Here is a 14,150-nt window from a genome sequence, read left to right on the forward strand (position 1 = left end):
ATTAAAAAAAAAAAAAAAAAAAAAAGGTGGACAAGTTGTGGCCACAATTGTATCAGGGGTCAGGGAAGTCGGCCCTATAACCAGAAAGACCAGCAGGACAGACGAGGTACATTACAATCCTTTCCCTCCACTTTTGATCCCTTCTCTCAAAATGACTATTTTTTAATCTTTATCTAGGCCAACTTGGAAACAGGATTGCAGGGCAGAAGACACAGCATTCTTGAGTGAAGAAGAGAAGAATATCTGGGAGTCGTTTTTTTTTTTTTTTAAAGTCATGGAGACAGGAATTGGGACCAGCTGCAGGGAAGTATGTACCCAGGAAACATCACCATCTGCTGCCAGATTATCCGGATTGGGGGTGAGGGTCTCAGCAGCTTCCCCTTCTCCCAGAACTGACTTTGGAGTCACATAGCCCAGAGTTTGAACCCATCACTTAATAGCTGGTAACCTTAGGCTCTTTACTTAATCTGAGCTGCAGTTACCTCATCGGAAGATGGGGATTCCACGGGGCTGAGGCCGGACAAAGCATGTGCTCAGCACAGAGCCCCGCCTGAAGTCCCCAGTCAGTAATGCATCCGCATTATTATAACTCGTGCCAGCTCCAAAATGACCACGAGGCAGACAGGAATAGCAAACAGCCGTCTCAGGCAGTGGGGAAAGGAGCTCGGGGCAGGGGGAGAAAGCAGCCACCAGCGCTGAAATCTCTGGGAGAGGCTTTCACACACTTTCGCCCACGAAAACTGGGGTGTGGACACACCGGTGGCCCCTGTCCTCAGTGCCCCCCACTCACGATCGCTTGTACCAAGTCCCGCTCGTCCGACCTCAGAACACTCACTGGCACAGGTCTTGCCATCACTGCGGAGCACGTGTTCCTCGGGACACTGGCAGGCGAAAGATCTGTCGGTGTTGACGCAGGAGTATTCGCAACCGTGGTCGCTCAGCAAACAATAATCCACTCCTGCAAAACCCAACAGCCCGGTGAGATGTCCTCGAGGCTCCTGGGCTACTGAGGATGGGAATCAAGTGACCGTTCGTGCTTACCCCACCCCCCCACCTCCGCCCCAGGTTCTGCACCGGGAAGGCACGCAGTCCCCAGGAGACACCCCTACGCTCTCCGGGGGGCCAAAAGCAGGGGACAGAGGGGGCCTGCTGTCCTCTGCAGTCGTCACATTTTTCACGCCTGTTGCAGAAACCTTTCCCTGTAAGAGAAGCACGAAGGGACTCACGGGAGCAGGTCTTGAGGTCCTCGTTGATGAGGAAGCCTTCCGAGCACTGGCACACGAAGGAGTCCTCGGTGTTGAGGCACAGCTGCTCACAGCCGTGGTCCTGCTCGGCGCAGTGATCCACCCCTGAGGCAATCACACACGGAAGAGACCGTAACCAAGGGCGCTGCGCCCACCAGCGAGGGGGCATCAAAAAACAAAACCACCTCCCGGGAATCCCCTGCTGGGCTACTTCACTTCAAAAAGAGTGACGTGGAAGGTTTCATTCTACCCTGTGCCACGGCCTTGTTTGTTTTCCTTCGCATTTCTTTGAGGAGTAACGTGCATACGACTCCTGTCATGGGTGGTAATGACAGCAGCCCTCTGTGCCAGGCCTGGGCACGCATCACCTGCAATCCCGGGGCAACGCTGAGAGCGGGTGCCATCCCCATTGTCACAGAGAGGAGAGCCAGCCTCAGGAAAGTCGAGCTGCTGAGCCCACAGCCCGCAGCTGACAGAACAGTGCATCAGAATGAGGGCTCCGCACCCAACTACTTGGGCTCCAATCCCACGTTCACCGCTTCCCAGCCGCGGGATGCTGGGCCATCATTTGGCCTCTCTGCCGTCATCTCATGACTTGAGAAATGGGGTTGACGATTACTTTCTTAGAGGAACGTGGTGAGAGGAGTTGATTCATCTATAGCCCTCAGAACAGTAGCTGGTGTACAGTAATTACTTCCTGAACGCTTATTATTACTAGTACATTGCTGGGGAAGAATTGTGTAGTTTCTTGACATCTGAAAATGAAAAAGTGTTGTTACCCTCCATAACCAGGACACCCAGATTCAGAAAACAAACCAAAGCCAAGGCCTGCATGCGTGGCCGATCCTGGCACCGGGGCCCTGAGCAGCTGGCCCCGCTAGGATAACAGACACACAGCTGCGGTGAACGGCTCCCACAAGACAGCCCTGCAGGCTGCCTCCCAGATTTCCTTGATGGAGGAAACGCACTCCCAGAGACTGGAGAGACACTGGAGGCCTTGTGCAGGGCCATCGGGTGGGCCTCTTTGACTCCCACAGGGCCTGGGACTGGTGCCTTCTGGAACATTCCACCAGTGGATCTGCCTACTGCAAACACTTGCAGGATCTCAGGAGCCAGAGGCCTGTATTCACATCTCAGTTATACCATTTACCAGTCACGTGACCCCCGGGAAGCTTAATCTTTTTGTGCCACAGTTTCCCCATCTTTAAATAGGGATAAGAATGTCGATGCCTCATAAGGCTCCGGTGCAGGTAAAGTGAGCGAGTGCCTGGAAAGTGCTCACGGCCGTGCCTGCACAGAGCAGGTGCCTTGTAAGGGCTTCCTGTCATGACGGCCTGGGGGCTCCCTGAGCCCCCATGGGGAAGAGGATACCATGCCTTTCTCTGGGGACCCCTGGGAAGAAATGGCTTGGTTTATACCTTCCTGAAGCTGACTGGACGGTCCTTCTTACTAGATCCCAGAGAGAAAGGATGGTTCAACCTCTTTTGGCCGCACCTCTGAGTGCTTCTAGGCTCCCGCAAGGCATACTGGGAGGGATAGGCAGGTCATGGCCCCTGGGGCTCTAGGTGGGCTCATCCAGGTCATGCCAAGCCTGCCCTGGGACACCTGCCAGAGCTGTCGGCTGGCAGACCCCGCACTCCTGGAAGAAGGCAGACTGTACACAGATCCATCTTCCCCAGGGCATCTTCTTGACGAGTGGAAGGACTCTTGCTCACCACTGGCTTCTCATAAGGACTCAGAGACTTCCAGAGGCAAATGCAGAGCAGTGCCAACTTTCTGGTTCAAAACTTCTTTGACTTCCGAGATCGATCCTTAGAAAGCCTAATTGAGGCACTTTGTGCACCAGCTTTCCTGAGGACTGCTCTCTATCTAATACTTCATCTGTGAAACTTCCCCTCTGGGCAGTTTAAGGTCCAAATGCTGAACAGCTGCAGTATTCTCATTCACAATCTATCTCTGTCCCCAAAGCTGGAGCAGATGTGCGGCTTGCTGGGTGGAAAGCGACACAAAGGGCCCCTTCTGTGCTGGTCACATCACTGCACCCCTCTCCAGCACACCAGGGTCACAGACATCCACCGCAGTGTCATGCGCCCCCCACCCCCGCTGGCCTGGACCAGTGGAGACTGTGCCTCATAAAAAACGACGGAGCCATCCAGCTGGCAAAGCCTGCACGTTTCCGTGCATTTACATCACCAAATGGAGCTTTGTTGTGCCTCTTACAAAAGAAAATTAAGAAAAGTCTTCATAAAAAGTCCCATGTTTCTCAGCTCTGCCCTCAGATCAGCTCTGTGGTAGCCCAAGTGCTCTCTGAGGTCTGTCTCCTCCGTCCCATTGTCTCACCCTGGGGCCAGCACTGGTTACTCTGCCAGGCTCCATGACAATAATGAACTATTATCTTTAACTGTATGTTTTCCTTGTGCCAGGCACAGTGCTAAGAGACTGAAATGGTCCTGATTATTCCCCTTAACAACTCTAGGAGACCAATACTATTATTATCTTCACTTTTTTAAACAGATGGGGAAGTCAAAGCTTGGAGAACTTAAATAACTTGCCTGGGGTCACACGTCTAGTATGTGGTACTAAACAATCCAATCTCTGAGGTAGGTGGCATGAATAGTCCCATTTTACAGGTGATGAAACTGAGGCCAGGAACGTAAAGCCTGTCGGACCGTCAAGCCTGTCGGACCGTCAGGCTCACTGGAAACCCAGGGGCCTCAAAAGTGACTGGCTGCTAGCGAGCCTGGGGACCTGTGTGTGAACCTGGCCTTCCCATCAGAGCCCCTGCCCCGGGCACACTCACGGCTGCAGGTCTTGCCGTTGGGGTCCAGGGTGTAGCCCCGGTGGCAGCGGCAGTAGTAGCCCTCCTCCGTGTTGATGCATTCATGCTCGCAGCCCGGCTTGTTCAGCGCACAGTAGTTGATCCCTGAGGGGAGAAAGGGCAGACCCTACTTCAGGTTCGGGGCTTCTCCAAGGGCTGATGTCAGCCCATCACAGTAAATATACAGTAAGTAAGATGCTCTATAGCAGGGGTCCCTAACCCCCGGGCCACAGACCAGTACCGGTCCGTGGCCTGTTAGGAACCAGGCCGCACAGCAGGAGGTGAGCGCCGGGCGAGCGAGCGAAGCTTCATCTATATTTACAGCTGCTCCCCATCACTCGCATTACCGCCTGAGCTCCGCCTCCTGTCCGCATTATGGTGAGTTGTATAATTATTTTATTATATACTACAATGTGATAATAATAGAAATAAAGTGCACAATAAATGTAATGCGCTTGAATCATCCCGAAACCATCCCCCTCCACCCCACCACCCCCAAGCCCGTGGAAAAATTGTCTTCCACAAAACCGGTCCCTGGTGCCAAAAAGCTTAGGGACCACTCCTCTATAGGATGGAAACAACAGCTCCTGCTCTCCATGTGCTTGTTTGAAAGAGAACCTGGCACCTGCAGCGAACCTTCGCATTCTCCAGCATAGGTCTCTTCCCCATTTGATGGCCAAAAGGCTGGTGAAATGGGTTGAGCGCCATAGTTCCCAGCCCATCTCCCCCCAAGAAAGATGGAAAAGCTGGGAAAATTCAGTCTCTTCTTACAGTTAACCTGATAACTAGGGCTCAAAACATGTAGGGAGCTGCTGTTGGCAGTGACATCTGACAGTGACATGGGACAGCACAAGACAGAATACACAACAGCTGATCTTACAAGATACCCAGCTATTTAGGAGAGGCAGGAAAAGGCAGTTGCATTAAGAAGGATCCAATGCTCAACCTGGCTCTGGGTGAGAGCATAACAGCAAAGGTATCAAGAAACTGGAGAAGACGCATCTCTGATGCCGGCCCAGGTAGTTGCGGCTCTGTCCTATGGTAACATTCACCCCCATCCGAGCTGTGCTTCTGCCAGCAGAGGGAAGCAGCATCACAACCAGCAGCCAATTAGCAGTTTCATTTTCTGGTAGAAAATGCTAAAACCACAAGATAGGCCACTCACCCCCCACCCTCGTTCCCCCCCCCACCCCCCCCGCAACTCACACACACCAGAGAAGGTAATGGGAGAGATGGAGAAGTATAACGGGAAATAAAATAAGCTTGTGGAGGGCCTCTATGAGACTGGTGTTGTGAGAAATGGTCACCAGCAACCTCAGGGGCTGAGCTGGATCCATTTAACTGCATTGTTCTTTTTCCTGGGGATGTGGCAGACATTGTTGGTTGCCTTGCCAGCAACTATTACCCTGTCTTCTTGAAACCAGAATCCTGACCCCCAAGGCATGAGTCATGAGTTGTCTAAGCCAGCCTGGCAACCATGTTTTCCTGTGTCAGTGATTGGTCTAGAGCTGGGAATATGCCTAGTTCTCGCCAATGAGACACAGGAGGAATTTATTGGGGCCCCTAGGAAAGATTTCCCTTCCTGAAAAGACAAAGATGTATGAAAAGAAATGAAATGAAACCCACACCCGAGGGACCTCAGACTATCCCTTAAAGGGTCCATGATGTGCCCTCCCATGTGACTGGTGGGTGGAACTTTCCACGTGCACAGAGCACGGGCAGAAGTAGGTGCAGACCGAGCACAGGGAGAGAACTCCCACGACACGCAGGGGCTGGCCTAAGAGGAGAGATCCCACCACGAGGGTCACGGACCCCTTGGCACTCTCTCTGTACCTCATCCCTTCTGCAGGACAGAGGCAGAATATTGTTAGCTGTGTGCGATTTCTCAGTTCATCAACAGCCTTACCTGGGCAGAACAGACTGAATGCCAGGAAACAAGTAAAGAGCTTCAGTGAAGAAAAACAGGCCCGGCAATAAAACTCCGGCCACAGACAGACAGACAAACAAAAAGCCAAGCAAACACAGAACACAAAGGGTCCCACAGTTTGGGGCCACATAGTGTAGGGCCTGCAAATCCTACACTTCATTACACCATCAGAGAAAAGTGAAATTATCTTCAGTAAACACTGTTTTTAAAAGCCAGCATTCAGCCACTATGGAAAACAGTATAGAGGTTCCTCAAAAAAATTAAACATAGAATTACATGTGATCCAGCAATTCCACTTCTGGGTTTATACCCAAAAGAACTGAAAGCAAGGACTTGAACAGATACTTGTATATCCATGTTCATAGCAGCATTATTCACAAAGGCCAAAAGATGGAAGCAACCCAGGTGCCTATTGACGGATGAATGGATAAACAAAATGTGGTATATACATAATGTGGAATTTTTTTTTTTTTGCAGAATTTTATTTCGAAAAAATTTTTTAATAGATCTTTATTGGAGTATAATTGCTTCACAATACTGTGTTAGTTTCTGTTGCACAACAAAGCGAATCAGCCATATGCATACACATGTCCCCATATCCCCTCCCTCTTGAGTCTCCCTCCCATCCTCCCTATCCCACCCCTCTAGGTCATCCCAAAGCACCAAACTGATCTCCCTGTGCTACGCTGCTGCTTCCCACCAGCTATCTATTTTACATTCAGTAGTGTATATGTGTCGATGCTACTCTCACTTCGCCCTAGCTTCGCCCTCCCACCCCATGTCCTCAAGTCCATTCTCTATGTCTACCTCTTTATTCCTGTCCTGCAACTAGGTTCATCAGTACCAATTTTCCTTTTTTTTTTAGATTCCATATATATGCGTTAGCATATGGTATTTGTCTTTCTCTTTCTGACTTACTTCACTCTGTATGACAGTCTCTAGGTCCATCCATCTCACTACAAATAACTCAATTTCGTTTCTTTTTATGGCTGAGTAATATTCCATTGTATATATGTGCCACATCTTCTTTATCCATTCATCTGTCGATGGACACTTAGGTTGCTTCCATGTCCTGGCTATTGTAAATAGTGCTGCAATGAACATTGTGGTGCATGTCTCTTTTTGAATTATGGTTTTCTCAGGGTATATGCCCAGTAGTGGGTCATATGGTAGTTCTATTTTTAGTTTTTTAACCTCCATACTGTTTTCCACAGTGGTTGTATCAATTTACATTCCCACCAACAGTGCAGGAGGGTTCCCTTTTCACCACACCCTTTCCAGCATTTATTGTTTCTAGCTTTTTTGATAATGGCCATTCCCACTGGCGTGAGGTGATACCTCATTGTAGTTTTGATTTGCATTTCTCTAATAATTAGTGATGTTGAGCATCTTTTCATGTGCCTCTTGGCCATCTGTATGTCTTCCTTGGTGAAACGTCTATTTAGGTCTTCCGCCCATTTTTTAACTGGATTGTTTTTTTGATATTGAGCTCCATGAGCTATTTGTATATTTTGGAGATTAATCCTTTGTCTGTTGTTTCACTTGCAAATATTTTCTCCCATGCTGAGGGTTGTCTTTTTGTCTTGTTTATGGTTTCCTTTGCTGTGCAAAAGCTTTTAAGTTTAATTAAGTCCCATTTGTTTATTTTTGTTTTTATTTCTGTTATATAATGTGGAATATTATTTAGCCTTAAAAAGGAAGGAAATTCTGACATATGCCACACATGGATCAACCTTGAAGACATTACGGTAAGTGAAACAAGCCAGTCACAGAAGGACAAATATTGTAAGATTCAACTTATATGAGGTTCCTAGAGTAGGCTAAGTCATAGAGATGGAAAATAGGATGGGGGGTTGTCAGGGGCTGGGGGGAGAGAGAATCGGTACAGAGTTTCAGTTCAGAGAGATGATAAAGTTCTGGAGCTGGATGGTGGTGATGGTTGTACAACAACATGAATGTACTTAATGCCACTGAACTGTACCTGTAAAAATGGTTACAATGGTAAATTTTGTTATGTATATTTTAACACAATTTTTTAAAGGGCCAACATTGTCTTTAAGAAAGATTTACACACAATAATTAAATTAAAAAACATGAAGGTTCTTGAAGAGGTTATCACTCAGCTATCTGGCAAACAGCAATTTAAAAATGCCTCTTCTCCAAATGGTAGTTTACAGCAGAGGTTTAACTGTAGATCTTTGCCTTCTTTACGTGCTTCAGTCACAATTCTTCACATGTTATTTAGTCATTCACACATTTATTCATTCAATCTGTATTTATTGACTACCCACTATGCCCCCCACATCTGGTCCAGTCTCCTCCCTAACTGTGATGAGCTATACATGGGCCAGGCTTGGGTGTAGGTTTATCTGGCAAAGCCAGAGTGTCCAATAACCCTGCGAGGTCACATGGCAGGACTGTCAGATGACCAATTAAACAGCGCTTATGAGTGCCAACTCGCAAAGGAGCTGGAGACCTCACTGAGAAGATGAGAAATAAAAACATGAAAGATTAGTGACCCAGACAGTAAATTGTAATGCCAACTGAGTGGCACAGAGAGTAAGTTTTAGAAAAATTGGACAGGCTACAAAATGTAGCAGAAAGTCGTGTTCCTTCAGTTTGGGAAATCGGGGTCCAGAGAAGCAAATCAGCCTGTCCAAGGCTGTCCAAGGTCACATGGCCAGCATGAGTGACACTGCCAAGACCAGCCTTCGCGTCCCCCGGCTCAACCTGTGGCCCCCGCCCCAGCTGTTTAGAATGTGATTTCTCCAGGACTTCCCTAGCGGTCCAGTGGCTAAGACTCCACACTCCCAATGCAGGGGGCACGGGTTCAATCCCTGGTTGGGGAACTAAGGTCCCGCATGCCGCATGATGCGGCCAAAAAAAAAAAAAAAAAGAATATGATGTTTCAGCCATGGTGCCAGTGTGAGCAATCCTGGAGTCCAGCAAGCGGGTCCCACCCACCTCTGATTCCACCCTGGGGCCCCCGCCTAGACCGCCAGTTCCGGTCTCTGTGTCGCTGCCTTAATAATTTATGCTTTAAGTCGATGACAGCAATTTCCAGAAAAAGAAATTATGCCTGGATGAGGAGGAAGAACAAATCCTGGCCAAGACTGTTTTCTTCAGTAGGATTCTGCCTTGAACTTTTTTTTTTCCAGTTAAACTGGATGACATCAAATTCCTTTGAAAAATAGATTTCTTATTAGAATTGAAAATAGCCCACATCCATCAACTGCCGATTAAATGTGAATGGCTGTACCCTGCGCTTGAGATCTTTAATGCTCTCAGTATCCTCAGACTCCTAATAACAACCTCCAGATTTTAAGCCCCATTTCTCTGCTTCCCGATTCCATGTAATGCTCCAGAGAGAGAGAGTGAGTGCTCACTTTCCGTTCTGCCCTAACCGCCGGCGTGTGCGCATTAGGGCGAGGTGGCTCTCAAGAGGGACCTCGGGAGTCGAGGGCTGGGTTTGTAGCAAAGACAATGGAAAAAGTAATGATGAGGCAGGATGCTGGGAGAAGGGCTGATGAGGACATTGGGTTTTAAAAACAAATTCCATTTTTCTTGGATGAAAAGTAGGGCACCTGGCTAAAGAGGAAATGGAGCTATCACTGAATACATATGAATGAGCGTTAGGGACTCGGGCTGGGTCGCAGCCTGAGACTGGCTATCTGTGGGCAATGGTCACACTACTCCCAAATGGTCACTTGCTCTGCACTCGTCCTTCTGTTCTTGGCCTGTCTCCTCCCTTGATAACTGTGCAGTCCATGCCTTGGACTCTTCTCTTACTCCAAGTGCCTCTCCAGGCAGGATGTGGAGGGAGGGGCAGAGGGCGAGGGACTCCTAGACGACTGTAAGAGATGCAGAGCTTCAAACCAGTTCCCCTCCACTGATGGCCACACGCCCAGCTCGCTTCCTTCTCCCTCCAAAAGCGACACACAGTGAAGCCTGCAACTCCAATGAGTGTCTGAGTTGAACCAGATCTAATTATCCCCCATGTAAGAGATTTGGGTTCACAAAGGAGTCCAATGGTGAGTGCTTTTCCCTGGGTGAAGTCAGCCACTGACACTCTCACCCCTAGAAAAAGGTGTAAATAGCACAGAGAGGAGTGGCCAGGCTGGCCTTTCCCACGTACTGCATGCATGTGTGGTCTAATGGAAAACAATTAGATGTGTCCATCTAATTGTTTGCACATTCCGAATGCTCTCAGTTAAAATTCCCGTCCGATGCTTGAATGTTTCCAGGGTTTGCATCAGGCAAGGTGGTGGGAATCATTTTTTATAAGAGAGGCTCCGTTTCAAAGGGCCCCACCCTCTGCCACCGTACAAGGTTTAACACGTATTAGGGTGAGCGTGTGAGTTAACATGTGCTGTAAGCAGACTGTAGCTTGTGGACTCAATTCTATAAACCACAAAGCTTTTCAAAAAAGATATATGGTAAAACTTTTGAAAACCCGGTCCTGTGATGCAGAACGCTGCTGTACTTATCACCAGGAAGAAGTGGATGAAGGGACACATAAGAGAGTATGTCCCTTAATGGGAGTTCCAGAGAGTTCTGTGAATGACACTGTTGGGAGAACGTGTACAATTTAGTGTGCGTATGTGTGGACTAACTTCGGGAATGCTTTTTGAGAAAACACTTGCATGCCTTCAAAGGGCCATCTTTCTAACAAGATAGAGTAATTCAGACGATAGTTGCCATTTCTCCAGGATGGTAAATCTCAGAGATCCATTTGCTCATTCATTCATTCACTAAATATTGTGTCACACCAGCATGCGCCAAACACTGAGGTGATGAGGATTCACGAGCGAGAAGAAGAGAAGAACCTCTGTCCTTGTAGACCTTGCATTCTAGCAGCCTCTCAGGGACAGATCTCTTAAAGAGATCCCACTGGGGGTCCGTGCTCTAGATCCCCGGTCAAGCCCTCTGAGGTGCTAGACGACAGTATTTGAGTCACTCAGCACATCCTTAATATCATCCTGCTGACACCATGTGCCTCTTGAATGCTGCAGGGATGCCCCAGAGTCTTCTATTTTTCCTTCCTTCATAACAAAGAGGAAAGAGCTGCAACTTCCCCTTTCTTAGCAACCATCAAGTGTCTCATCTTGTAGGACTGGAAGAAACCAGCTCCTTTTCCCTCCAACTCTGGACCCAGCCTTTTCTTTCTCAAAGTCCCAAATACTTGTTGCAGGTTGGGGGGCGGGGGGGGGCGGTAAAAGAAGGGAGGATGTGCCCTCATTTCAAATAGGTGGGAGCTTCAGCTTGGGCCTCGATTTCACTAAATGAATCTGATGGGCAGACCCAGTCTATGCGGTCTCGAAAAATTATCCCCATCACAGGATCAGGTGAGACAAAAGGTAAAATAAAAGGCAGAATACTGTTAGCAAACACAAATGCTGAGTACAAGTGCACCTGGTTGAGACTTGCAAGGGAAAGGAAAACCAACAGGGCCATCTGAGGAACAAGCCCTTCTTCAAGGCCCAGTGCAACTTACTTCTGCAGGTTTTCTGATCTGGATTCAGGGTAAAGCCTTTTAAGCAGCGGCAGGAATAGGAATCATCTGTGTTAACACACTCGTGCTGGCATCCATGGTTAGGTGAGGCACAGTAGTCTATCTCTGAAAAGAAAGAAAACTCAGAATGATGAACAAAACTAGAAATCTAGCATAGAAAAGTCAAAGGATTTTGCAGTCTTAACTTTTCCTAAACGAATACATTCCCGTGACCGCAAACACTCATGCCACAGAGGGATCTCTCAGTGAAGGTATTTCCATGTTTAGGGATACAGCCTCCCAGGAAGAGAACTTTCTTGACATGTTACAAAATGTTTATGCTTTGTGAAGATGCTTACTTTGTCTTGGTTCATGTCAGAGCCACTAAAATGAAAGTGTGTGACTGGGTGTCGGTTGTTGTGCCACAGGCTGGGAAGAGAGAGCTTAGCTGAATATTTTACTGAACTTACGCAATTAAAATAATGAAATCTTCCCAAAGTCAAACTTTAAACCACTTAACTGAGTGAAACACTGAGCCAAATAGGATAAAAATGATATCCTGGGAAAAAGAAGGCCTGGGAGTGAAAGGCATATTTTGAGGGCAAAACACCTCCCCTGTTAACGTCACTGGCCTCATCTACACTTAAATCATCTCAAGGCTTCACAGTCAGGGAATGTGATCTCTAGGTCCACATTAATTTAAACCAAAATATTCAGAAACAAAGGTCACATGGAATTTTTAATAGTGAAATTTTACTTGTATAAGTATTTTTTAGATATGGATTAGGACTGTTCTACTGACAGGTCTGCACCAAGTACTTTGCTGTAGTGGAACTTGGGTACATTGTCTAAAATGGCTTGAAATAAGTGGCCACTGATGGGGTCTTAGAAGGTGTCTTTTTGTTTTAATGAGGATTTTTATTCTTTTAAGGAATATATGACCTACATCTATCATTTTCCTAATGAAGCATTTGGTATAAATGAGTTTTCCCAGCCTGTACCAAAGGAAACGAAACGAGTAAGAGAAAGGCGTACAATATTCTCAAAAGAAAAAACATTGAGAAAATGCCAATTCTTCCGAATTTAAAGTCATGGAAAATTTTAAACATATATAAACAAATGAACTGAGTAGTATAATAAATCCACGTGCATATCACTCGGCTTCAAGAGAATCAATCTACAGCTGACCTTGTTTCCTGTATACTCCCATCCCCCATGCTAAGATGCCATATTACTTGAAAGCAAACCCCAGATGTTATATCATTTTGTCCATAAATATTTCATAATGTATCCTTAAAGGACTGGAACTCTTTAAAAAATATAACTGCAATACCACAATCACATATAAAGGTATTTAAAAAGACTTTTTATTTGGAAATGATTTTAAACTTACAAAAGTTGCAAACATAAAAATACAAGTAGATAGGTACAAGAAACACCTATATACGCTCTACCCAGATTTATCTATTGTTAACATTTTATCCCATTTGGTTTATCATTTGCTTATCTCTCTGAATTATTTGAGGGTAAGTTACATATATCACCATCCTTTTTCCTTAAACACAGTGTGTGCTTCCTAAGAGGAGGGATATTCTCTTATATAACCACAGTGTAGCCATAACTTCATAAATTTACATTTATACAAGACTTTTATTTAATCTACCATCCATATTCTAGTCTTCTAAATTGATCTAATAATGTTCTTTGTAGCATTTTTCATCCTCCAGTACAGAACCCAATAGAGGGTCAGAGATTATACTTAATATTCATGTATGCTTAGCTTCCTTTAATCTGGAACCATGCTGTCTAACGTGGCCATTTAAATTAAAATGGAATGGAAACAACCTAAATGTCCATCAACAGATGAATGGATAAAGAAGGTGTGATGTGTGTGTGTGTGTATATATATGTACACACACAGTATGAAATGTTATTCAGCCATAAAAAAGAATGAAATAATGGAATTTGCAGCAACATGCATGAACCTAGAGATTATCATACTAAGTGAAGTAAGTCAGAAAGAGAAAGACAAATACCATATGATGTCACTTATATGTGGAATCTAAAATATGACACAAATGAACATATCTATGAAACAGAAACAGACTCACAGACATAGAGAACAGACTTGTGGTTGCCAAGGGGGAGAGGAGGTGGGGAGGGAAGGATTGGGAGTTTGGGATTAGCAGATGCAAGCTAGTATATATAGGATGGAAAGCAACAATGTCCTACTTCATAGCACAGGGAACTATATTCAATATCCTGTGATAAACCACAATGGAAAAGAATATGAAAAAGAACGTGTTGATATATATGTATAACTGAATCACTTTGCTGTACAGCAGAAATTAAGTACAACATTGTAAATCGACTATACTTCAATAAAATTTTTTTAAAAATTAAAATAGATTAAAAGTAAATAAAATTAAAAATGTAGTTCCTCAGTTGCACTGGCCACACCTTAAGTGCTCAGTAGCCACAGTAGCTCCTGACTCCTATGTTGTATGTGGCAGATATAGAGCATTTTCACTATCACAGAGTGTTCTATCCAGTAGCAACAGTCTAGAAACACTTCCACAGCCTCTCTTTGTGTTTTATGACATAAACATTTTAAAATAAAACAGTCTCCCCTGCTCATTTTTAGTTTTATTGATGTACAATTGACAAAAA

The 14,150-nt window shown here is 46.0% G+C and overlaps 1 protein-coding gene across 5 annotated transcripts in view; it reads right to left on the bottom strand.

Annotated features, from left to right (window-relative positions):
* The window catches only part of MATN2 (matrilin 2), a 161,428-nt gene that overhangs the window by 26,632 nt on the left and 120,646 nt on the right, over positions 1-14,150 (bottom strand). For all 5 annotated transcript variants that reach the window (XM_082364257.1, XM_082364256.1, XM_082364258.1 and 2 more), the window contains exons 7-10: positions 11,484-11,606; positions 4,045-4,167; positions 1,227-1,349; positions 836-958 (exon numbers count right to left, since the gene is read on the bottom strand). In XM_082364257.1, coding sequence (XP_082220383.1) covers positions 836-958; positions 1,227-1,349; positions 4,045-4,167; positions 11,484-11,606 — 492 coding nt within the window. The remainder of the gene's footprint in view (positions 1-835; positions 959-1,226; positions 1,350-4,044; positions 4,168-11,483; positions 11,607-14,150) is intronic.

This window comes from Balaenoptera borealis (genome assembly GCF_965194805.1).
Source record: "Balaenoptera borealis genome assembly, chromosome: 17".
NCBI lineage: Eukaryota > Metazoa > Chordata > Mammalia > Artiodactyla > Balaenopteridae > Balaenoptera > Balaenoptera borealis.